This window comes from Mauremys mutica, chromosome 2, assembly GCF_020497125.1.
Source record: "Mauremys mutica isolate MM-2020 ecotype Southern chromosome 2, ASM2049712v1, whole genome shotgun sequence".
Taxonomy (NCBI): Eukaryota; Metazoa; Chordata; order Testudines; family Geoemydidae; genus Mauremys; species Mauremys mutica.
Window position 1 is genome coordinate 275,318,861 of NC_059073.1, and position 23,617 is coordinate 275,342,477.

The following is a 23,617-nucleotide window of genomic DNA, read 5'->3' on the forward strand; positions in this document are numbered from 1 at the left end:
CCAGGAATTAAAGCTGCCTGTTGAGGCATTGCCTTGAGTAGGGGCAGGGCTAGGATTGGGTGCAGGGAGATAGAGAATCAGCAGGCACATACACTAAACAGCAAGCAAGCTACTGTTGGGGCTGGACATAAGAAGGGGCGGTTGGTAAAGGGGCCTAGCTGATGCACTCAGCTGTGCTCACTAGTGTCAGGAGACTAAGCTGATGCAGCTGCAGCCATACTGCTGACACAGGGCATTTACACAAAATCCCAGGTAATTAATTTTCACTAATTTCCTGGCCACTACTCAGATTTAATGGTTTGCTTTAAAATCTCTACTATTCAGGTGGTCTGGCTGGATGGGCAATAATATATGTGACCTCTCAGTCTTATGTCTTCTAATCTGCTAACCCCAAGTATTTGGAGTTTGGCTCAACAGGTATCGTCCTTGTAATGTGACACGGCTTTGCTGTGTTATGATGCAAACATCACACATTGTGCTTCAGTGCTGAGGGCTGGCTGACTCACCATGACCAGTTCAGTAAATAACAGATGGTGGAACTGGTGCAAATTTAAAAATGTCTTCCTTATTTAGTGTTAGCTCATAGAAGACTCGGGGGGGAGTAGGTAGAGTTGCCAGCAATTTTAACATTAGTCTGTTTTGCTTAATTGTGTGTGTTTGGGGGGAAGGTTGTTACTCACAATATAACACCATCATGTTTGGGTTTTGTGAAAAATTTATTGCAAACAATTTTGTGTAATCCATGGAGATTTTTAAAGTTAAGGCTTGATTCTGCAAGATTCTGAGAACTTTGGGTTTGATCCAGCACAGTACTTAAGCATGCATTTAACTTTAAGCATATGAATAGACCCATTGACTTCAGTTTAAATTGTGTATATTCCTCTAAGACTTGTTTATTATGGGGTGCCTACAGTACATCAGCCTTTAGGTAACGAGTTAGCTCAGTGTAGCAGTTTCACCATATACTTACAGAAAAATTGTTTAAACACCATTCTCGGAAATCTTACACTTCCATGGCAGACTTGTGACATGTGAGCAAACTGTTTTGGGGAAAGAAAACTGGTAAATCCTAATAAACCCATCAGCACTGATTACCTTTATGCACAACTCCTACAGTTCAGATGGAGTTCGTTATCAATTCTTTGGCTCACATCATCTGGTAAAACTAAGGTTTCTGTTTGCTATGGAAACAAAGACAAACTGCCACTTCCATTTCATGCATAAGTCATTCCATTAGAACCAATAATCAAGAACATTAGCCAATAGGAGGAAGAACTGGTAGAGAGACAGAGCTACTGACTAGCACTGGATAGAACTGTGAAAGCTAAAGACTAGGAAGTTCCATAACTGTTAACATATGAGAGGGAAAGATGAACATCTAGGACGGGGTGGTGGAGAGGACTTGAGAAGCCAACAGGAGAACTGGGGCATCACCACAGAAGTCAAGAAGGGCTGCAAGCACTTTGGTCTTAAAACTCATACACAACTGAGGTAAGAACTTGTACACAAAGGAAACCAGAGTACTAATCCACTTTTGTTTTTTTGGGGGGGGGAGGAGGGGTTAAAAATGAAAGAATATACAGTTCACAATCAAATCTGTGCCAACTACATTTACAGCAGAGCAGATTACCAAATTATATGCAATCAGATGTCAGGCCTTTCTATTACACTGAAATTGCACAATCAGGATTTAGAGGCAAAGTCCTTGCTAGTTCTGATCAAAAGAGACTCTGTGGAGCCATTTTGCTTGATCATCAGTAAGCTTTTGACACTAACTACAGGGTATTAATTAATATTCTTTTCTGATGTAGCTTTTAAATGGGTTCAGAGCTACAGGTCTCAGAAAGAAAGCAAAATATATTTATGGAGGAATTACTAGTGAACCCTTTGGCTGGCGTTATGTGGGAGGCCAGACTAGATGATAATAGTCCCTCATGGCTTTAAAATCTATGAATCTATATACAGATTGTGAGCCTGGTGATCTGTCTTTCATCATGCTGGACTACAACAGAGCTCCACTTTAGGTCCTTTGCTGGTTTATGTGTATATGAATGGTCTTTCCAGTACTGGAACTAAACGTGATGGTTTCTTGTATGGTGTCATGTCACTGCTATATGTAAGCAAACCATTAGTGAGGATAGAAGACATTTTAATTCATGTTTGCCCCAGAGGACTAAATTCTGCTTGTGGATGCTTTCATTGACTTTAACTGTAATTATATATAAGCATCCTAAGGCCTAATTTGGTCCAGGGGCTCTAAATGCCTCATCAGTCAGCTTTCTCTTAACATGAAAGTATACCACAACACTGAGTACCATTTTTGTAAAACTCTCATCCCACACGCTGATCTAGTACTACACTTTTTATGGTCCTGTTCGGATATGTAGGATTTATATAAGCATATGGTATTTCTGGCATAGTGCTTTTACATATGATGCAGGGGTGTGTAGTTCACTCAGTACTAAGTTTTGTTCTAACTGAGAGATGTACATCTATTTAAATAAGTATGCTGAAGAAAAACTTTAGCTTATTCTGCTGTTGATGGCTTTTGGAAAACTCTTATTTTCTCTCATTATTGCCCAAAGGGTTCTGGTTTGAATGTGTGTTTTATGTTGCAGTTTATTTTGCCACCTTATCAAATAGGCACTCTGACTTGGTGTTAAACTATTGTGATTAGCTGTTGTGGCCCCACTGAAGTCATTGGGTGCTAAGGATGAGTTAATGTTTATAAGCACTGAAAGTGGAAGGGCCTGTGAAAGTGCTAAGTAAAATTGTTTTTTTGTGGTGCTGTGTCTTTCTATATTCTTAAAATGGTTTTTCACCAACTGTACTCCTCTTCCACATTGGGCAAATGGATCTCCAAAGAAAGCCATGTTTAGGCATCAATGGCAATTCAGTGCACCACTGCTCTGAATTCTGTTGCCCTTTTGTAGCTGAACTGGAAGTTAAAAAGTTATTCCATTTCTTACCGGCAAATTAACTGGCATTCATCAGCCTCTTCTGTATACATCTCAACCTTCTCTTTTGTTCAATAGCTCTTTGCAAAAGAAAATGCATAGTTTATAAACGATCTCAGTGTTCATCTACAAGGGCTAGCATTATGTGCCCTTTCTGTGAACTTTCATAGGGAAAATGTCAGTTACTTAACTAAACCACACCAGACATTGCCCTGATAATTCTGTGCTCAAAAAGGTTAATGTGCAGGTTTTACAGTATTTTTGATAGTGCCTCCTGTGAATTATCTACAGGATAAGGATGATATGGGATTATAAAACATTCTTTAAAGCAGGAGAGCCAGAATTTTCCTAAACAAGCAATGTGACAGCTTAATATAATTTTTAAGGATCTTACAGCAATGACATGACTTAATTGAATAGTACCTTAACTACAAAACAATGCATGTTATTTCCATAATAATGGTTAACAGTGTCTATTGTCATGCATCCAAAAGCACCACAGAGGGAATTTACAAATCCCTGTAATCAATAGCAATTCAGGATATTAAAAAACAAAAGAAACCACTACCCTGCTCAGGTGTTACCCTTTCAAACTCATTTAACTTTGAAATTAGGCAAACCAGCAGTGTCCATATGCATGAGTCTAGAATAAAACAGCATTTGAAACAGGACTGTCACAGTGGCCTTTAATGTTTATTATTAGATTTGAAAATAAATAAAGTAAAAAGTAGTTACCAGATTCAAAGCTCTGTAGTGTAGGCAGCTCCCTCCCGCTTCCATAAAATAAAAAAACTGTCTTTCAGGCCAATTGACATAGCAAATGCTTATTCTTTATTAGACACTGTATTTTGTATTGCATCATTTACCCATTCCTGGTCTTTCCTGGGATTTCAGACTGCATGTTTCTATTTGCACATTTGTCCTGGTGGTATTTAGTTTATCTCGGGGGTTTTGTTTCTCTGTTAAAGCTGAAGAGACTTGCCCACAGCTAGGAGTGTTCTTTAATTAAGTCAGACACAGCTAGCTCAGATTGCCTGGCAACTGAATGTACTTTCAAGACAGGTGAGCTGTTGATACTGTACTTTAATTAGAACTTTTTGCATTGTATCCCCAACTACCAGAACTGTGACCTGTCAAGCTGCTGAGAGACTGTCCCTTCTTGATACTGGATCAACTCTGAGGCTGAGATTGACATTTGTATCCAATTTGTATAAGATTGCTTGAGGTGTTTTGGTTTTGTTTTTCTAGCTGTGCATGTTTGTTTACAAAGGAGCAGGAAATCACAAATCTGCCAGTTGAGCATATTTGTATTAGGTACCTAACTTCTCAAAATTTAGTCCTGATTACCTGATTTAAATCTTTCACTTTTGGTTTGGTTTGTAAACACTGCTAGTGTTGCCCACCTTAGGATTTTTTGTTTTAAGTTTGTAAAGTTTTAAGTAGGGCTGTCAATTAATCGCAGTTAACTCAGGCGATTAACTAAAAAAAATTAATCGTGATTAAAAAAATTAATTGTGATTAATCACACTTATAACAATAGAATACCAATTGAAATTTATTAAATATTTTTGGATGTTTTTCTACATTTTCAATATTGATTTCAATTACAACACAGAATACAAAGTGCACAGTGCAAACTTATTATTATTTTTATTACAAATATATGCACTGTAAAAATGATAAACAAAAGAAATAGTATTTTTCAATTCACCTCATACAAGTACTATACTGCAATCTCTTTATTGTGAAAGTGTAACTTACAAATGGAGATTTGTTTTACTTACATAACTGCACTCAAAAACAAAACAGCATAAAGCTTTAGAGCCTACAAGTCCACTCAGTCCTACTTCTTATTCTGCCAATCACTAAGACAAACAAGTTTGTTTACATTGACGGGAGATAATGCTGCCTGCTTTTCATTTACAGTGTCACCTGAAAGTGAGAACAAGCGTTTGGATGGCACTGTTGTAGCTGGCATTGCAAGGTATTTATGTGCCAGTTATGCTGAACATTCGTATGCCCCTTCATGCTTCGGCCACCATTCCAGAGGACATGCTTCCATGCTGATGACGCTTGTAAAAAAAATAATGCATCAATTAAATTTATGACTGTACTACTTGGGGGGGGAATTGTTTTACATGCATTCTACATATATTTCATGTTATATCAGTCTCTGATGATGACCCAGCACATGTTCATTTTAAGAACATTTTCACAGCAGATTTGACAGAACGCAAAGAAGGTACCAATGTGAGATTTCTAAGGATAGATACAGCACTCAACCCAAGGGTTAAGAAAATGAAGTGCTGTCCAAAATCTGAGAGGGACAAGGTGTAGAGCATGCCTTTAGGTGTCTTAAAAGAGCAGCACTCTGATGTGGAAACTACAGAACCCAAACTACCAAAATGGAAAATCAACCTTCTGCTGGTGGTATCTGACTCAGATGATGAAAATGAACATGTGTCAGTCCGCACTGCTTTGGATCATTACCAAAGCTGATAAAGTCATCAGCATGGACGCATGTCTTCTGGAATGGTGGTTGAAGCATGAAGGGACATACGAATCTTTAGGGCATCTGTTACGTAAATATCTTGCAACACCAGCTATAACAGTGCCATCCGAATGCCTGTTCTCACTTTCAGGTGACACTGTAAACAAAAAGCGGGCAGCATTACCTCTGGCAAATTGTAACCAACCTTGTTTATCTGAGTGATTGGCTGGCCAAGAAGTAGGACTGAGTGGACTTGTAGGCTATAAAGTATTACACTGTTTTATTTTTGAATGCAGCTTTTTTTTTTACATAATTCTACATTTGTAAGTTTCAGAGTGGTAGCTATGTTAGTCTGTATCAGCAAAAACAACAAGGAGTACTTGTGGCACCCTAGAGACTAACAAATTTATTAGGGCATCTGATGAAGTGGATTTTAGCCCATGAAAGCTCATGCCCTAATACATTTATTAGTCTTTAAGGTGCCACAAGTACTCCCCATTATTTATAAGTTCAACTTTCATGGTAAAGAGATTGCACTATAGTACTTGTATGGGGTGAATTGATAAAAACATTTTTTTTTTGCTTTTTACAGTGCAAATATCCATAATAAAAAAAAATAAAGTGAGCACTTTGTATTCTGTGTTGTAATTGAAAATAATATATTTGAAAGTGTAGTAAACATCTAAAATATTTAAAATAAATGGTATTCTATTTTAACAGTGCGATTAATCATGATTAATTTATTTAATCACTTGACAGCCCTAGTTTTAAGCATTAAATACCACACCTTTTAGACTGCAACCCTCAAGAAACCAAGCCCTTTTCCAGATTGCACTTTGAGATCCTCAAATAAAAGACACTATGTAAGTTCAAAGTAATTTTTTTTTGCCACTGTTACTCCTCATCACTCCAGTTATAGTGATCCTGCTGATTCACATGCCCAATATGTTTCTCTGTGCCTTACTAATTTGGTAGCTACATTTGCACCTCTCTCTTTACTGCCCACGTTTGATAATATTGTTTCTGTGCAGTTTTGCTTGAATAATCATAGAATCGTAGAAATGCAGGTCTGGAAGGGACCTCAATAGGTCATCTAGTTTCTAGTCCAGTCCCTGGACTGGGGGCCGGACTAAGTATTATTTAGACTATCCTTGTCAGGCTTTTGTCTAACCTGTTCTTTAAAACCTCCACTGACAGAAATTCCACAACCTTCCTAGGTAATTTGTTCCAGTGCTTAACTACCATCACAGCAAGGAAGTTTTTCCTGATGTCTAGCCTAAATCTCCCTTGCTGCAGTTTAAGCCAATTTCTTTTTGTCCTGCCCTCAGTGGATAAATAGAGCCTTGCACAGATACAAAATTTATATCCACGGAAATGTAGGGTGACCGTATTTCCCTATGCTGAATATGGGACACCTGGTAAAATTACTCATATTCAAGCGAGTTCAACGGCAATCAATCAGAACTATGCAGTACAAACATTCAAATTAACATAAAATTGACTGAGTCCCTGTTAAAAAGAAATACTGTGTAGTTCAGGGGTGGGCAACCAGCAGCCCGTGAGCCACATGTGGCCCATCAGGATAATCCACTGGCAGGTCACAAGAAAGTTTGTTTACATTCACTGTCTGCAGGCACGGCCTCCCACAGCTCCTAGTGTCTGCGGTTCGCTGTTCCCGGCCAATGGGAGCTGCAGGAAGCGGCATGGGCTGACCAAGAACAGGGGAACAGAAGGGAGATGCCATCTTGTGCCAGGCATATGAACAGCTGGTTACTGTCAATGGGTTGGTAATCAGCCAAGAGAAGCTAGAACAATGGCCACACTTTAAGATAAGGAATGACTCTATCCATTGGTTCATGACCCCCAGACTAATGAAGTACGGGCCCACTTTCTGCTACCCTGGCTTTTTCATTGAGAGTCACTTTGTCTTACACACTCAGTACCATACACCGGACACCTGGGAAGGGAGAAAACCCTTGAAAGAATTAGTAGGTGATTCTGTTGGCCAGGCATCTATAAAGAGGTGAGGTATTACTGTGTGTCCTGCCTGGAGTGTCAGTTGGCAGGATCCAAGAGTTCTCTAAGGGCCTCCCTTGTACCAACGCTGGTGTTAGACATCCCATTTGAGAGGACTGGCATGGATTTGATTGGACCACTAGAGAGGAATGCGGACAGACACCAACACATACTGGAGATCATGGATTAGGGCTATTCTTCTTTGCACAACTCATGGAACTTATGAAGGTCTTTGTGAGGGTGGAGATCCCCAAATAAATAGTAATAGACTAGAGAATGAACTTCGTGTCACAACTGAGGAAGAATTTGTGTAAGCTACTGAAAATCAAATCTCAGAGAAGATCCATTCACTCCTCACAAATGGACACCTACTTGAATGCTTCAATGGGACCTTAAAAGGGATGCTGAGAAAGGTGGTGGAGGACCCTTTCCATGAGGATCACTTGTTACCACCACTCTAATATGGGGATGCGAGGTTCCTCAGGCCTTAATGGGGTTCTTGCCTGTCAAGTTGTTATATGGTAAATAACCTGGGGGGATCCTAGACCTAATTCAAGATACCTGGGAGAAGCAGGAGTCCATAGGCACCAGTGTAGTGCAGTACGTTCTCCAGCTATGAGAGAAGCTGAAGACACTAGGGTCTTTGTGAAGAAAAATCTCTTAAAGGCCCCAAAGTGTCTCAGGCAAGCCTATAATAAGGGCACCTGCTCATGTGAATTCCAACCAGGCAACAGGGTACTGCTGTTGTTGCCCAGGTCACAGTCAAATTTAATGACTAAAGTAGCATGCAGGGTGGGACCAGTGGATTATGAAATCCAGTAGTCCAGGAAGAGGAAAGAAACCCAGATTTATTATCTAAATCTTCTCAGGGTATGGTGGGACTGTGAGACCTTATTCTTAACACTTTCCCCCACGTTCAAATCCAGACCTGGCCTCCAGGCTGCACTGTGCTAAGACCCGGACACAATTTCCTTGAGGGGAAGGCTATGGGAACCCCAACTGACTCAGATTTTGCAAGTGGCCTAATCTCTTCCTTCTGTGTTCTCATCATGATCTGGATGAACCTGTTTGTTTTTTCACCACACCATGATGGTGCCTGGATGGAGAGTCAGTGAGAGCCACCGTCCCCTGTCCAGGAAGGTGTGGGATGTAGTACATTTGAGAGCTTCAGATGATGTTGAACCTTGGGATAGTAGAGGAATTTTATGGTGGGTGGCAGAGACCCATTGTCTTGGTGCCCAAGTCTTGGGATGACTTGGTTTTTCATTGACTTTAGGAAAGTCAATGGGATATCCATGTTTGACACACATCCCATGCCCCAAGTTGACAAGTTGATGGAGTGATTGGGGGCAGAGAAGCCTATCTGGAACTTAGATCTGATCAAGAGTTGCTGGTAGATCCCCTTAACCAAGGGATCTTGATGAAAAAGGTCTTTGCAAACCCTTTTGTCCTGTACCAGTTCAGGACTGTGCCCTTCGGCCTTCATGGCACCATGGCCACCTTCCAGTGACTGATGGACATGGTTCTGTGATCGCACAGCCCAGTATACAGTGGCCTTCATAGACAATATAGTCATTGATAGTTGTAATTGAGAGAGATACCTTGAGCATGTATTGGTGGTCCTACAGTCCCTCAACCAAGCTGGCCTCATGGCAAACCAGGCCAAGTGCTGGTTGGACTTTCATGAGGTAACATACCTGGGATGTAATTGTCAGGAGGGGCAACTTAGACTTCTGAGAAAGACCAGGCCTTGAGAGATTGCCCTATTTCATCAACAAAGAAACAAATTATATGTTTTTGGGGCCTGGCTGGATATTATAGATGATTCATACCTATATTCGCCATGATAGCAGCACCCCTCACTTACTTAGTTAAGAACTCTAGCCCCAAGAAGGTCGCTAGTCTGAGGCCTGTGACAAAGCCTTCAGGACCTTGAAAGATCTTCTGAGCAAAGTACCAGTCCTCTTCCAACCTGATTTCACCCGACTGTTAATACTCCACATGGATGCTTGAGATGTGGGACAAAGAGTGGTGCTGTCCCAGGACTTTTAAAGGGAAGAATATCCAATACTCTATATTAGCCAGAAGCTATTTTCCCTAAGAGAGACTCTACTCCACTATAAAGAAAGAGGCTTAATCAGCATCAAGGGAGGTTTAAGTTAGATATTAGGAAAAACTTTCTAACTATAAGGATAGTCAAGTACTGGAATAGGCTTCCAGGGGGCTTGTGGAATCCCCTTCATTGGAGGTTTTTGAGAACAGGTTAGACAAACGCCTGTCAGGGGTGGTTTAGCTATACTTGGTTCTGCCTCAGTGCAGGGCTGGACTAGATGACCTCTTGAGGTCCCTTCAGCGTGATATTTCTATGATTCTGTGATTAGCCCAGAGGTTCAGCATCGGCTAAATGCATAGCCATTGTCCGCTCAAGAGGTAAAGCTCAAAGGTAAATCTGCATGTGCTAGTGTGCCACAGATATGGAACTCAAATGCACTTTCTTTGCTGACAAAGGAGATTACAGCTCTCTGCTCTCTAAGAGCATAAACCATTGTAGAAAATTCATGGAGTGACGATTACTGTCAGGGGAATCTGCCTCTTGGCAAAGGAAAGATGTTGCAAAATCATCTCCCTAGTGGAGGGTGGGGTGTGTATGTGTGTAAAGTTACTTGTGAGGCAGAATAAAATAAGAATAAAATAATGGCCCCTAAATGAAGAACTGTATAAAAGTTGAAGTTTCTTCTTTCACCTTTTGAACATGTAAGGTCCAGTCCTGACCTCTTTCATCTTTATGGAGCCTGAAAGGAGGTGTGTTAATACTGGTCTTCTGGCGCAATTCCAATTTGTGTAATGACATTCTAGCAATTTGCTTTCCTGGGAAGTATATATTTCTCTGCAATCTGGATTCAGAATGTTACATTTCCTGTTTTAAACTGTTGTTTTAACAGTGCATAGCAACACTCCACATCTGCTGGCTTTCATGTCATTAGGGACCAAAATGATCAGCATACTATATATTCAAACTATTCCAATACTGTATATTATTGTTGCGGTTAGTATTTATTTGTATTACAGTAACACCTCGTAAGTCAGCTGAGATCAGGGTAGCACTTGGCTTTTTCAGCTTTTTTTCCCCCCGCCCTCGCTGATCCGCGGGCAGCACTTGCCTTTTTTTCCCCCCCTCCCCACCGGTGGACCCCCCCCATGTGTCCCGATATTTTCTCCCTCTCATCTGGTCACCCTAGAAAGATATGAACAAATTGGAGAAAGTCCAGAGAAGAGCAACAAAAATGCTGAAAGGGCTGATGCTGAAAACGTAATCTATGAGGGAAGATTGAAAAAATTGGGTTGGTTTAGTCTGGAGAAGAGAAGACTGAGAGGGGACATAATTTTCAAATACATAAAATGTTGTTACAAGGAGGAGGGAGAAAAATTGTTCTCCTTAACCTCTGAGGATCGGACAAGAAGCAAAAGGCCTAAATTGCAGCAAGGGCTACTATCAGGGTAGTTAAGCACTGGCACTTGCTTAGGAGGTTGTGGAATCTCCATCATTGGAGGCTCTTAAAACAGGTTAGACAAACACCTGTTAGGACTGGTTTAGTTATTACATAGTCCTGCCTTGAGTGCAGGGGACTGGACTAGATGACCTCTTGAGGTCCCTTCCAGTCCTACACTTACATGACTCTATGTTTCTGAATAACAAGTAAGCATTATGATGCAGTATACATTACAATAATGGCCTAACCTAATTTTTTTCACTCCAGGATAACATCCAACCTGATCTCATTATAGACTACATGATGCAGCAGTCTAAAGGAAAAGCACCTGCTTTGACCCATCAACAGTATGATGAGAATCCTGCAGTGAGGACCTTCAATCAACCTCAGCTGGAGAACTTCCCGCCAGAGTCAGATGCAGAACTTGACAGAAATGCTCTGATTTCTGCACTACATGCCTATGTCGCTCAAAAGATGTCAGCACGGAACAATGATAAAAGCTCCATTGGCAGGACTAAATGGTCTCACCTCTATGCTAATAGGTTCCGTTCATCTCAGACTGGCCATTTTGATGGAACCTTAGCCAAAGAAGAGACAGAAGATTTTAAAATGAAGCAGCCATTCCTGCGGAGACCTGGAGCTGTAGTGCTGGGACCAAGTTCAGAGATGCTGAGTTATAAATCTGCTTCTCCTCAGGGTGATCCTAAAGATCCTCTGAATGCAGTGGATGGTAAGATTTATATTTATTTATTTTATCATCCGTGAAGCTTCCATCATGTGTTCTAGGCATGTTTGCAAAGATTATAATAGATTTTATAAGCATTAAAATCATCATGTAGAATAAGCTCCCCTCCTACCACTGAGATATTTATATTTATCTACCACAGCCCCAATGTAACCATTCCTTCCCCGCATACTGCTTCCCACGTCCTTCAACCCATCCTCCCCATATGCATGTGAAAAATGTACTGCATTCCATAATACCTAGCACTTATATAACTGTACATTTTCAAAACACTTTATAAACAATAACTAACTGGAAATCCATTTGCACTCAAATCAGCTTTCATGCACATCTGTCACATTGCACACTTAGGTAGAACTGTCACTTTGTTTTTTGGTCTTCTGTTCTCTTTATTTAGCTATAAATTGGAGGACACTGGGTAAAATGAAAAGTTAGCCAAAAGAGAATAATTACTGAAATATGCTCTATCATATGAACTCTGGCATACAACATGTGAAGAGGAGGAGGTTGTCAGTTCACGAAGACCTGAGATGCGGGGATGCAGGAGGATGAGAGTTACAGCTAGAATTGGCTGAACTATCAATTGCAAACAATTATTTTACAAATTTGACCTTTTTTCTATTTGATAACTATCCATGAGCAGATCATGATTTTTATTAATTTGTTTTATTCATATTCATATAGCTTAACAGTCATAGCATAACATGTGATGGGATCTTGTGATATATTTCAGTGGTGCTTCATGAGTCAACCTGTATCTTCCTTACATGGCTTGGGGGTAGGGAGAGTTTGGAAAAAAGTGTGCATCTACTTGAACATTTGTCTGAACTAAACCAAGTATTGATGTTACTGCTGCAGTTCACAGTGCCTGCAAAATCAGTGGATCAATCCCTCACGCTCAGCTATGCATTTGCATTTGATGCCTCGCAGCTGATCTTTCTACCTTAATTCCAGCTAATCCCCATCTGACCATATAGAAAAGGGCTTTCATGAATCCCTTCCATAGTTTACATTACCAACAAAGTTTTTTCTCCTTTGTTTGCTTTTGAAACACAAAATTGCTGAAACTTTGGCTTTTTGTCTGAAGGGAGACAATATCTGCAATCCAAAGGATGCCAAAGTGAAAGCATTCTTGGTATGGTGCCTGGAGGATTATAGGTTTCAAAGAACAAACTGTAATGTAAATCAAATCCAGGCGGCACTGTAGGATTCTGCAACAGGTTGCATGGTTTTGCTGCTACACTCAAAGGAAAATAGGCCCATGCTGGTTACACTGTCCTCCAACTGTTCCACTTCACCTTTCCTAGTAGGAGTTGACAGGCAACAAACATACTTAACACTTACAGTGAATAACATGTTTCAAAATTCATTGGGTTGTGCTTCATTGACTTTCACATGCATAACGTATCCTGTAGTAATGTAGTTTTGCTAGCTTGCTTTTACATATGCAGTTACATGAACTTATTAAATGCCCTGAAACGATTCATGTGAAGTATTAGTAGTATTGTGGATTTTTAAAATTTTTTTGTGCTGCTTTGGGTCATTTACTAGTCCTTTAAGATACACATGAGGTAACACATCAGTATATTCACAGTATAAAGTAGCAGTTAGAAATGATGAAGGACAGGGACTGAATCTGCCAATCTGAGCTGCTTTGCTGCCTGTAGCAAAGCTGCCAAATTCCAGCCAGAGGTTTAGCCTAATGATATGATTGCTCTCTATAAATTCATCACAGGGATAAATACAAGAGAGGGAGAGGAGTTATTTAAGTTAAGCACCAATGTGGACACAAGAACAAATGGTTATAAACTCACCATCAACAAGTTTAGATTTGAAATTAAGTGAAGGTTTCTAACTGTCAGGGGAGTGAAGTTCAGGAACAGCCTTCCAAAGGGAGCAGTGGGGAAAAAAAATCTAACTGGCTTCAAGACTGAGCTTGATAAGTTTTATGGAGGGGATGGTATGATGAGATTGCCTACAATGGCATGTGGCCCATTAGCAACTGCCATTAACAAAAATCCCCAACTGCTGGAGATGGGACACTAGATGGGGAGGGCTCTGAGTTACTACAGAGAATTCTTTCCCAGGTATCGGCCTGGCGGGTCTTGCCCACATGCTCAAGATCTAACTGATTGCCATCTTTGGGGTCAGGAAGGAATTTTCCCCCAGGTCAGATTGCCACAGACCGTTTCGCCTTCCTCTGCAGCATGGGGTACGGGTCACTTGCATGTTTAAACTAGTGTAAATGATGGATTCTCTGTAACTTGAAGTCTCTAAACTGTGATTTGAAGGCTTCAGTAACTCAGCCAGAGGTTAGGGATCTATTTCAGGAGTTGGTGGGTGAGGTTCTGTGGCCTGCAGTGTGTGCAGGAGGTCAGAGTAAGTGATCATGATGGTCCCTTCTGACCTTAAAGTCTACAAGGAAGATTTGCACTGAGGGCAATAGTTATATATCTGTGGAGAGATTTTGTTTCTTCTCTTGTTTTTCCCCTTTCTCCTCTGAATCTGCCAGCTCTCCCTGCTCCTAATCTTCCTCCAATCTTGCTAGTTGTGTGGGCTTTCTCGACACGCGCAAGCTGCCAGACCATTCTTCTTCTTCAGTCAGTCAAATCATCAGCATTCCCTACTTTTTCTGACATACATGGTCAAAGTGTCAACCACAGAAGTGCTCACATATTAAACAGAGCACAGGACAGTGACTTGAGCTTGTGTCCCTACTCTGGCCACATGTTTCAGAAGTCGGGAAGGGAGAGAATATGTCTGGCAGAACAACAAAGAATGGCTTGAGCAGATCATCGGTGAGAGTTGGTGGGAAACAACAGGAGGTTAACTAGGGAGCGGGAGGGAGACACTCATGCACAGGAAAATGCCTGGGCATGTTCTTAAACCACTCATAACTAACAGGTTTGAAAGACAGTGTGTGCCCGGGAGTGGTGTGATCTGAGTGGGCCCTGGCCTTGGAGACAAAGTACAATTGTTAAGTAAAAACCTGCCAACTGCACAAGCGCCATGTGCAAGTTAGCCCAGCTTTGTCCAGACTAGTTTGATTCATGAATCATTACATTTTTATTAATAATAATAAAGTTTTCTTGTTTAAAGTGCAAAAAGCCATTTGAAAATACCCCAAGCATCCCAAAAAAACAAATTCTCCTCATCAGAAGAAAGTCCATAGAACAAATAAAAAGCTAAAAGAATAAACAGCTAATGTACTCTGGTCTCCACAGACAGAAATCCTTTTAAAGAGGGTCTTTACTGGAAGGAGTACCAAGCTCTAAATTATATAACCACAGCCTGGAGTTCTGGGATCTGATTCTCTGTGTGCTGGTAATCTTTTGATTTTCATAGGTACGGAGCCCGTGCTGTATATATCTGGGCACAGCGATGAGTCTTCTAACATCCACCCACCAGCAAACAAAGGAAAGTTACAAAGTGCGGCCAGGGCCGGCTCTAGGTTTTTTGCCGCCCTAAGCAAAAACATTTTTGGCTGCCCCCCCACCCCAGCCCTGGGCTCCCCCCAACACTCCCCTGCTGCCCCAGCCCTGGGCTCCCCCCACCACCCGCACTCCCTGCCGCCCCAGCTCTGGGCTCCCTCCTTTCCCCCCCCACCAGTGCCCTCCCCCGACCTGCACTCCCCTGCCGCCCCAGCCCTGGGCTCTCCCCCCAATCTGCACCCTCCTGCTGTTCCAGCCCATGGTCACTGGTAACTCGCTCCCAGGGCGGGTCATTCAGCAGGAATTTTGGATGTGCACAGAACACAGACAGGATTGGTTCCCATATGCTTACAGAAAAGTGGAACATTTTTCAGCTGGTGTGATTGGAGGATATCTGGATGCATATTATAAGACTGTCCTACATAAATGAGGAAAAGTTGAGATGCCTTTATTATTCTTTTGTTCCACTCTTTGTTTTCATGGGGAATTTGCCAATGCAATATTACTGTCTTCCTTTTAAACAAATAAATCACTTTTTTTAAAGGGCAATAGCTGTTCAAAATAGCAATTCCAGTCCTAAAAACCACTGGGAAGCATTTTTGCTTCTTCATTTCTTATCCTACTTTTTCTACAGCAAGTTACAGTGGATCAGTGTATTTGATTTGGGAGAAATGAAGTAACAGCTGCCCAAATTGAGCTTGAGCACTCCTGAATTTTGAGGGTGTTCAAATCTGGAAGTCAGGTGCTAGATTCCCTTTTTGAGTATTAGCTAAATCTGGAAAGGAAAAGTCAATTTCTGCTTCCATGGCTCAGACATGGAAATCCTCCTACGTGCCTGGTACTGTATCTAAAGCTGCCGAAGTCCACTAGCAGAGCCTCCCCTCCCTTACTTTTCATTTTAAATTCTAGTGGGATCCACGTACCTCCCTTGCTAGGCTTCAGATAGAGAGGGGCACTGTCCATTTAGTCCACCCAATTTCTTCTTTGTGGGCTGCAAGGTGAGGTCACACAAGTATCCCTAATGCAGTCTGGGGAAGTCTTCTGAAGGGGACATCTGGGGCAAAACCTTCTACTCCTTGGGCACACTTGTTCCCCATTCACAGTGCCACCCCTTTTGACTCACAGCATGGCTCAGCTACCTCACTCCCTACACCTCCCTTTCCTGTTGATAGCAGCCAAGAGATTGCTGGGAAATGTAGTTCTTTCCCTGCTCCAGGGCTGGCTCTATAGGCAGGGAGCTAGGCAAGGAACTACAGCTCCCAGGGTCCCATGGGTTCTCAGCTCCCATGCTGGATCCCCAGCTCCCATGCTGGATCCCCAGTGGCTCCACATCTGCAAGGTTGTGAGAGGGGAGGAAGTGAGTTAAAAAAAAGGATGGCGAAAATGATGTCCCCTGGAAATGTGCCGCCCCGAGCACCTGCTTGTTTTGCTGGTGCCTAGAGTTGGCACTGACTGCAGCGTCATGCCACAATGTGCCCTTTTTGCTACTGAGTGTGTGCAGACTTCTGAGTGTGTGCAGACATACGTTGTGAGCTCGTGTAGGGAAACCATACATTACACTGCCAGAAGAAGCTGAGGCGTATTTTGATGGAGGGGGGATGCATTTAGACATGGGTCTTGCTAACGGGCTGCCATGCACAAATCCTTCTGACTTATTTTCCTGCTCTTGGCAATGGAGCCAAGTCCACCTGACACATAGGTTAAGCTCCCTCCTCTGCAGGAGAGCTGTGATCAGAGAGGAGTGAGGTGGCTTCAGCCCTTCTCTGTCAGACCTGGAGGATGTGTGCAGCTCCCTCTCCAGGAGACCACCACTGCTGACCTGAGGGGGCCCAGAGCACATTTTGTTGAGCAGATAGCTACAGAGCAGAGCCACTGGGATCACTTCTGATTCTACCCAGTATTGGGGAGAGGAAGAGTGATATGGGCACCCAGAAGTTTACGCATGTGCACACACGTATGCTACCGTCTGTATTACAATATCCACTAACTGCTGGCCCTCTTTTTCCTTGTTTTAGGAAATTCATAAGGACTAACTGAAATTCCCAAAAGGATTTCAATAAATACAGGACCCAACACACATGTCTAGACATTCCCCTTATTGTATTTCAAAGAGGCTCCTCATCTTATCAGCTGAAAATGATGTACCAGAATGACTGTGCGCCAGCACAAGTGGGGAAAATGTCCATGTTTAAAATGAACAAAAACCCTTACTTAACAGCATATTTATTAGTCCCAGGTAGATACACAAACTCTCTCCCAAGACCTTTTCACAAAGCAACTCATTTTCACCAGCTTGCATTGACTGTCTGGACAGACCTCTGCTGGTGCTCCTTCTGGCATACTTAACCCATCACATTCCTCAAATTCCTCAGCACTGGCTGTGCTCTGCAACTCTATCTATTAAAAAACCAGAAGGACAGTGGTTGTTTAATAATGGTAGCATACAATACTGTAATGCCTAGCGTTTGTCAAGTTCGAAGTCAGCGCTGACATGATGCTGTTTTTCAGGCGTTGTTCTTTTTGATGAACAGTTTCCTAGTGACGCTGGCTAGATTGGGAATAGCAGCATCAGAGGGAGGCAGGAAGCTTCTCTTAAGCCTGGTCTACACTAGGCGTTTAAATCGGTTTTAGGAGCGTAAAACCGATTTAACGCCCAACCCGTCCACACCAAGAGGCCCTTAATATCGATATAAAGGGCTCTTTAAACCGGTTTCTGTACTCCTCCCTAACAAGAGGAGTAGCGCCAATATCGGTATTAACATATCGGATTAGGGTTAGTGTGGCCGCTGATCGACGGTATTGGCCTCCGGGAGCTATCCCACAGTGCACCACTGACCGCTCTGGACTGCAATCTGAACTCGGATGCAGTGGTCAGGTAGACAGGAAAAGCCCCGCGAACTTTTGAATATTTCCTGTTTGCCTAGCGTGGAGCTCCGATCAGCACGGGTGGCGATGCAGTCCGAAATCAAAATAAAAAAAGAGCTCCAGCATGGACCATGCGGACGTGATCGCTGTAAGGGCAGGCAAATCCGTTCTATCAGCGCTCCGTTATAGAAGATGAAATTCAGAATCATTTTTAAAAATTCTCCAGACAGAACCCGGAAGTTCCAAGGGGCGGGGGAGGCTGCGGGAACTATGGGATAGCTAGGGAATAGCTACCCACAGTGCAACGCTCCAGAAACCGACGCTAGCCTCGGACCGCGGACGCACACCACCGAATTAATGTGCTTAGTGTGGCCGCGCGCACTCGATTTTATAAAATCTGTTTTACAAAACCGGTTTATGCAAATTCGGAATAGTCCCGTAGTGTAGACGTACCCTTACTCTGGTTTATTCAGTGAACCAGAAGGACCTGCAGAGAGCCTGTTAGTGGAATCTGGAGCAGGGCCTGTGACCATTCATATTCTCTTGTGTGATTTCTCTTGTCTTTATTTCCATTTGGCGGTTGAGACTGTGCTTTATCAGCTATGAATCTGTGGAAGTGGACTATGGAGATAAGACTTTGCTAGATAATGGACACAAAGAAAAGAAGAGAGCTTGGAAAATGTAAAGTGAAATTGAAATGACAAGATTATGTTGGCAATTTGTTGTTCAGTAACTAAGTTGCTGATTTGGCAGCTGGTTCTGATGTGAGGACATTAAACTGTGCTTTAGAAAAATACAAGAATGTTACGTTTCTATAACATTTTTAATTAGCTGTGGCCTGAACCAAAACCCTAGATCTCAACTTTAGAGGAAATTTGGGTCTGGATCTGAATGTCATGGCTGGTGACCTGTTTGGAATAGAACCTAATCCTGGACAGACAGAGATTAAAGTCTCCTGGGGCCCAGCACCAATTTGAACTTGGAAACCCCCCTGACTTCCCCGGTTTACAGCAAGAACTTAAACCACATGATGTTACCACTGTCCTCTACCTGACCTATGTTGTTTTTCTTAATTAAATGAACATACTTTATACTCATTTTTGTTCAATGAAATAAACCTTACACACTTTTTGCTAGGATTTAAGAGCCTACATCATGTTTACTTTCAGTGAGACTGGAGCTTCTAAGTGCCTAAATCACTTTTTTAAAATGAGACTTAGGCTTCTGAGGCATTTTTGAAAATTTTACCTTAGGTCTAATTTTTTGGTACAATGATTTTTAATGTCTAGGAGGTCAAAGTCCCTGAGTCGAGTTTGCTCATTGTACTGTGGAGGTGGCTTTTAACTCTTTTGAGCGCTGAAAATAAACATTCAGCATTTATGTGTGTGCTAGAAAGGCAGAAGTAGATTCTTAGTGTAATCTATATGATAGAAAGAGCTGACAGCAATTTGTAAATTTCACTTTTCTCTTTGGGGAAAGGTGCAGAAAATGCATACAATGGTCATGAAAACCTTCAAAATCTTGATAGTACAGAGATTACACATGAATTCATGGTCAAAAACCACTGGAAAACAGTCATTGATTTTGTTGTAGGTTTCCATTGTTCTTTTTATAGATTCACGTAGGTCATGCAATCATGCAGAGTGTTTCAAACATACTCTTTTTGTGCCATGTATGTATATATCAACATACCTGAAAAGCTTTTTTGGTTGTGAGATGCAACTGACATTTAGTCTATTCTTCCCTATTTGGTTTATTTGCTTCCTCTTCATTATTTTGGATGTTGTTCCTGATCATTTTCATCTAGCTATACAAAAAATGCACAACTCAGAAGTGATGCCTAAACCGACATATGGCAATTGCATTGATTTGCTACTATTATTAAATCTGTGCACTATCGTGTCCCACATTACCATCCTTAGTGTTGTTTTTTTTAATGGCTCATCTTCTGAGCTAACTGTTGAGCTTCTAATCTTGCAGAAAGCTTCTGGGACTCATCCTGGCTAAGTCTGACTAAAGCTTTTTTGATTTCTGCATGCCCAGGCAAAGAAACCTAGATTCATCTGTTCTTTTAGAATACCCAGTTGAAGAAAGGTATTTAATCATTTTTTGTATTGGTTTTTGATAATATGAGGTATTCATTTCCTGATGGTGAGTGGATGCCAGTAGTAAGCTATGTATAAGCCAAACATTTGTAACAGTTGTACAATATTATGCAGCACTCTTCAAATGTGGGTCGCAATTCTACCCCCTTTACTTACTTTGAGTAGAACCTTACTGCACAGGTTCTTCCATTAGTGCAAAGCATATACACTAGCCACCTCAATGGGCTGCTTTAATCTTGTTTGGAGGTATAGAATATACTTTTCAACACAACTTTTTAAAGCAATTTATAACCCTTTTTTGAGATATCAGTGTTTCCATGTTGTTGTTTTTCCTACCTGACACTACAGACCTAAAAATGCTTGTTTTGCAAACAGAGAGAGACAGAGACACAGACACACAGAAGCAAACTGTATAGTGAATTAGTGAGACAGAGTGGGTGAGGTATTATCTTTTATTGGATGAACTTTTGTTGGTGAAAGAGACAAGCTTACATGGAGCTCTTCTTCAGGTAAACTGGTGAATCAGTATCGATAAGCACAAAAGAGATCACATGGCTGAAAAATGGTTTCTGAGACCATAGGAAACCTTTAATTAAGTGAGGCATCTCCAAGGGAGATTTGGATAAGGTCTGCAGAGTACTCAGCCCAGTGGCAATGAAGTGTAAGTGGACAGTCAAATAAAAGCTCTTTTTCCGGATGCTCATTTTTGCGGCTGTCCAAATGTATCCTTCTAGTTTAACTCATCTCTAATCTCCATTGTCCTTGAAATTCTGTGTGGTAACACTTCCTAAAGCATGGTGTTTGTCCTCCTTTGTAAATATAGAACTAAAAAATCCAATCCATCTCCCTTGTCTCCTGCTGCCTGAAATGTCATCTTCCGTTTGCTTTCCTCAATGTAACTGATAAAAATATTTTCCTCTATTCTGTCAATGGCTGACAAGTCAAAGCAGCATTTAGGTAGAATTCTCATTTGACAAGACTTATTGTTTCTTCTTGCCGAATATGGTCTAGAAAATGTGTCAATTTCATATTATGATATAAAACACTTGTGGATGGATAAGAGCTTTTTGATGAAAGGATAAGATATCTGACTTCCCCGTTCCAAAAATTTGAATAATGTTTTAGCTACTTCCCATATTAAAAAAATTAACAAATATATAAATAAATAATCACACCATAAAGTGTGTTTATCCAAAATCCTTATCCTTAGCTATCTCTTACTTCAGTAATTATACCCATACCATTTATTGGCTAGACAAGACTTGTATTATAAAATGTGGCTCAACAATTGATTCATAGAATGGTGGATAGAGCTGAATCATACACCATCTGACACAATATTCCCTACATGTAATAGGAGTCATCATGCCTGTGCTATTTTAATGTAATCAAATAAATAACCATCAACCTACCTTAAAATTTATCTTAATTGACTACTATTGTCACTTAAGGTCACGTTAAGTCAGCTTAGATTGGAAAAGTGTGATGATTCTTGGTGCAAAGAAAAACAGCAACAGTTTTGTCCTAGAGACGTGAGTGCAGCTAACTAAGCCATACTGACTTCTATCCTTCAGCATCTGTGTCAAGCTGGTCGTGCACCAGGAATTGAAAGCCTGCTTTCTGAAACAAAGTGCACCTCCTATGCAATGCAGTCATCTGTCATCAGACTAAAATGGAGCTCACCAAATCCAGCCTTTGGGTGTGCTATTATAATGTTTCCATAAGTGGAGAGGATGTCTTACATTTTCCTGAAAATATTATAAACATATAGCACTTGCACAATGTTTCTCTCTTGCATGTAAATAAATCCAGTGATCATGTTGGTGATTTTTTTTTGACTCAGAAACATTTATTCAGGATATACTGAAAGACCTGAAGAAACACAAGGTGAACGTGGATAATCTTAGCCCACTGGAGCTTGACGAGATGGCCGATATTATTGCTGACGCCATTCAAGTTGTTGATGTGGCAGAAGAAAAGCAAAATGGAGCTGGAAAGTTTGAAGGAGAGAGATCAAAAGCAGAAGTCAAGGAAGTGGATGCACAAAGAGGAGTAGATTATGAGACCGGATTAATGGATGCCAATGTTAACATACAAGGTACTAGACCAAAAAGATAAACATGACAAAAAGCAATTTATAGTCATTTTCCTCTTTATTTTAACTGCAGTAGTATGGTCTTGACCTCTCTCTCTTATTCATTGATTTTTAAAGAAGACAGGGAGGGAGAGTTTTTGTATTTTTTGCTAGAGGTCGGGAAGGTTTCAGTCTTCAAATTTGCTTTTTACAAAGCAGACATGTATTCAAGGGAAAAGTGGCTATTTGTGAGCTCTGGATCTTCAAGCTCCATAAACAGGATAAAAAGTAAATTGTTCTATGTTATTAGGCCTAATTTCTCATTCTTAAGAATGAGATGTTTAAACAAAATGATAATAAAAAGCATTCTTTTTATTCCAAGAATCTTAAATATAATTTTAAATATATAAAAGATAAAGCAAAAAAAATTACCCTATTTTGCTTGACAAGTAATCATTTTTTTGTGTACCATAAATGCATGCAGACAAAAGTCTCAGGCAAGCAAATATATACAAGCAACTTCTTCCTCTTTCTGCTCAGAAAACTAAGGAGATTCATTATACTTATTTGGTTGTGTTTGAGCACAGGTTTTTGGTGGTCCAGTAATCAGTAATCCAGCTACTGTGGTTGCCATTAAAAACTCTACATTTACTACGCAGAAGGATATGATATATTAAAGTTTCTCTTGTATGGTAGAAAATGCTGCAGTATCTCAGATACTACCATTGTGTGGTATTTTGTGGCAAATATTGACTTTTAAGTTACTATCTTTTATTTCAAAGTAGCAGCCGTGTTAGTCTGTATCCGCAAAAAGAACAGGAGTACTTGTGGCACCTTAGAGATTAACAAATTTATTTGAGCATAAGCTTTCATGGGCTCAAATAAATTTGTTAGTCTCTAAGGTGCCACAAGTACTCCTGTTCTTTTTATCTTTTATTTATTTGTTTGTTTTTGTTTATTAATGGGAACAAGACTCTTGACAGTAGAAGTATAGCCCAAATACCTACTAATATGGATTTAAGGAAATTATGATTTTGTTATGATCCCTACTGTGTCTGGTTTAAAATGAAACAGTCCTATGGGTTTGTCCTGAGTCACACTGGGAAAAATTACTGAGATACAATTCTTATTCTTTTTGTCTAAGAAGAACCATTGACTTCAGACAGTGATGTGATTGCAAAGTATGACTATAATTTAACTGCAGGATGTGGTTCATTTCTGAAGTCTCTGCGGCATGTACAGAAATACGTTTTTTTGGTTCCTTCATAATAACATAGTCGTATCAGCATCTATCAACCAAAAAGTGTGCGCACAATGAATATGTTGCTGCTGTTTGTTTATGTATATAATTATGATACTGCTGCTAGGTAGAGTCATTTTATTGATTTTTTTTCGTAGGCATTGGTAAACAGTGGTAAAATAATAAGCAATATCACTGCATT

General features: G+C 40.8%; 1 protein-coding gene across 2 annotated transcripts in view; it reads left to right on the forward strand.

The window, feature by feature from the left end:
* The window catches only part of PTPRN2 (protein tyrosine phosphatase receptor type N2), a 954,782-nt gene that overhangs the window by 386,482 nt on the left and 544,683 nt on the right, over positions 1-23,617 (forward strand). Inside the window, exons 1-3 of one of the 2 annotated variants that reach the window (XM_045004718.1) lie at positions 1,355-1,491; positions 11,223-11,685; positions 21,945-22,199. In XM_045004718.1, coding sequence (XP_044860653.1) covers positions 11,256-11,685; positions 21,945-22,199 — 685 coding nt within the window. In that variant the 5' untranslated portion in view covers positions 1,355-1,491; positions 11,223-11,255. Of the gene's footprint in view, positions 1-1,354; positions 1,492-11,222; positions 11,686-21,944; positions 22,200-23,617 lie in introns of those variants that run through there. The other variant, XM_045004717.1, reaches the window with a different exon arrangement.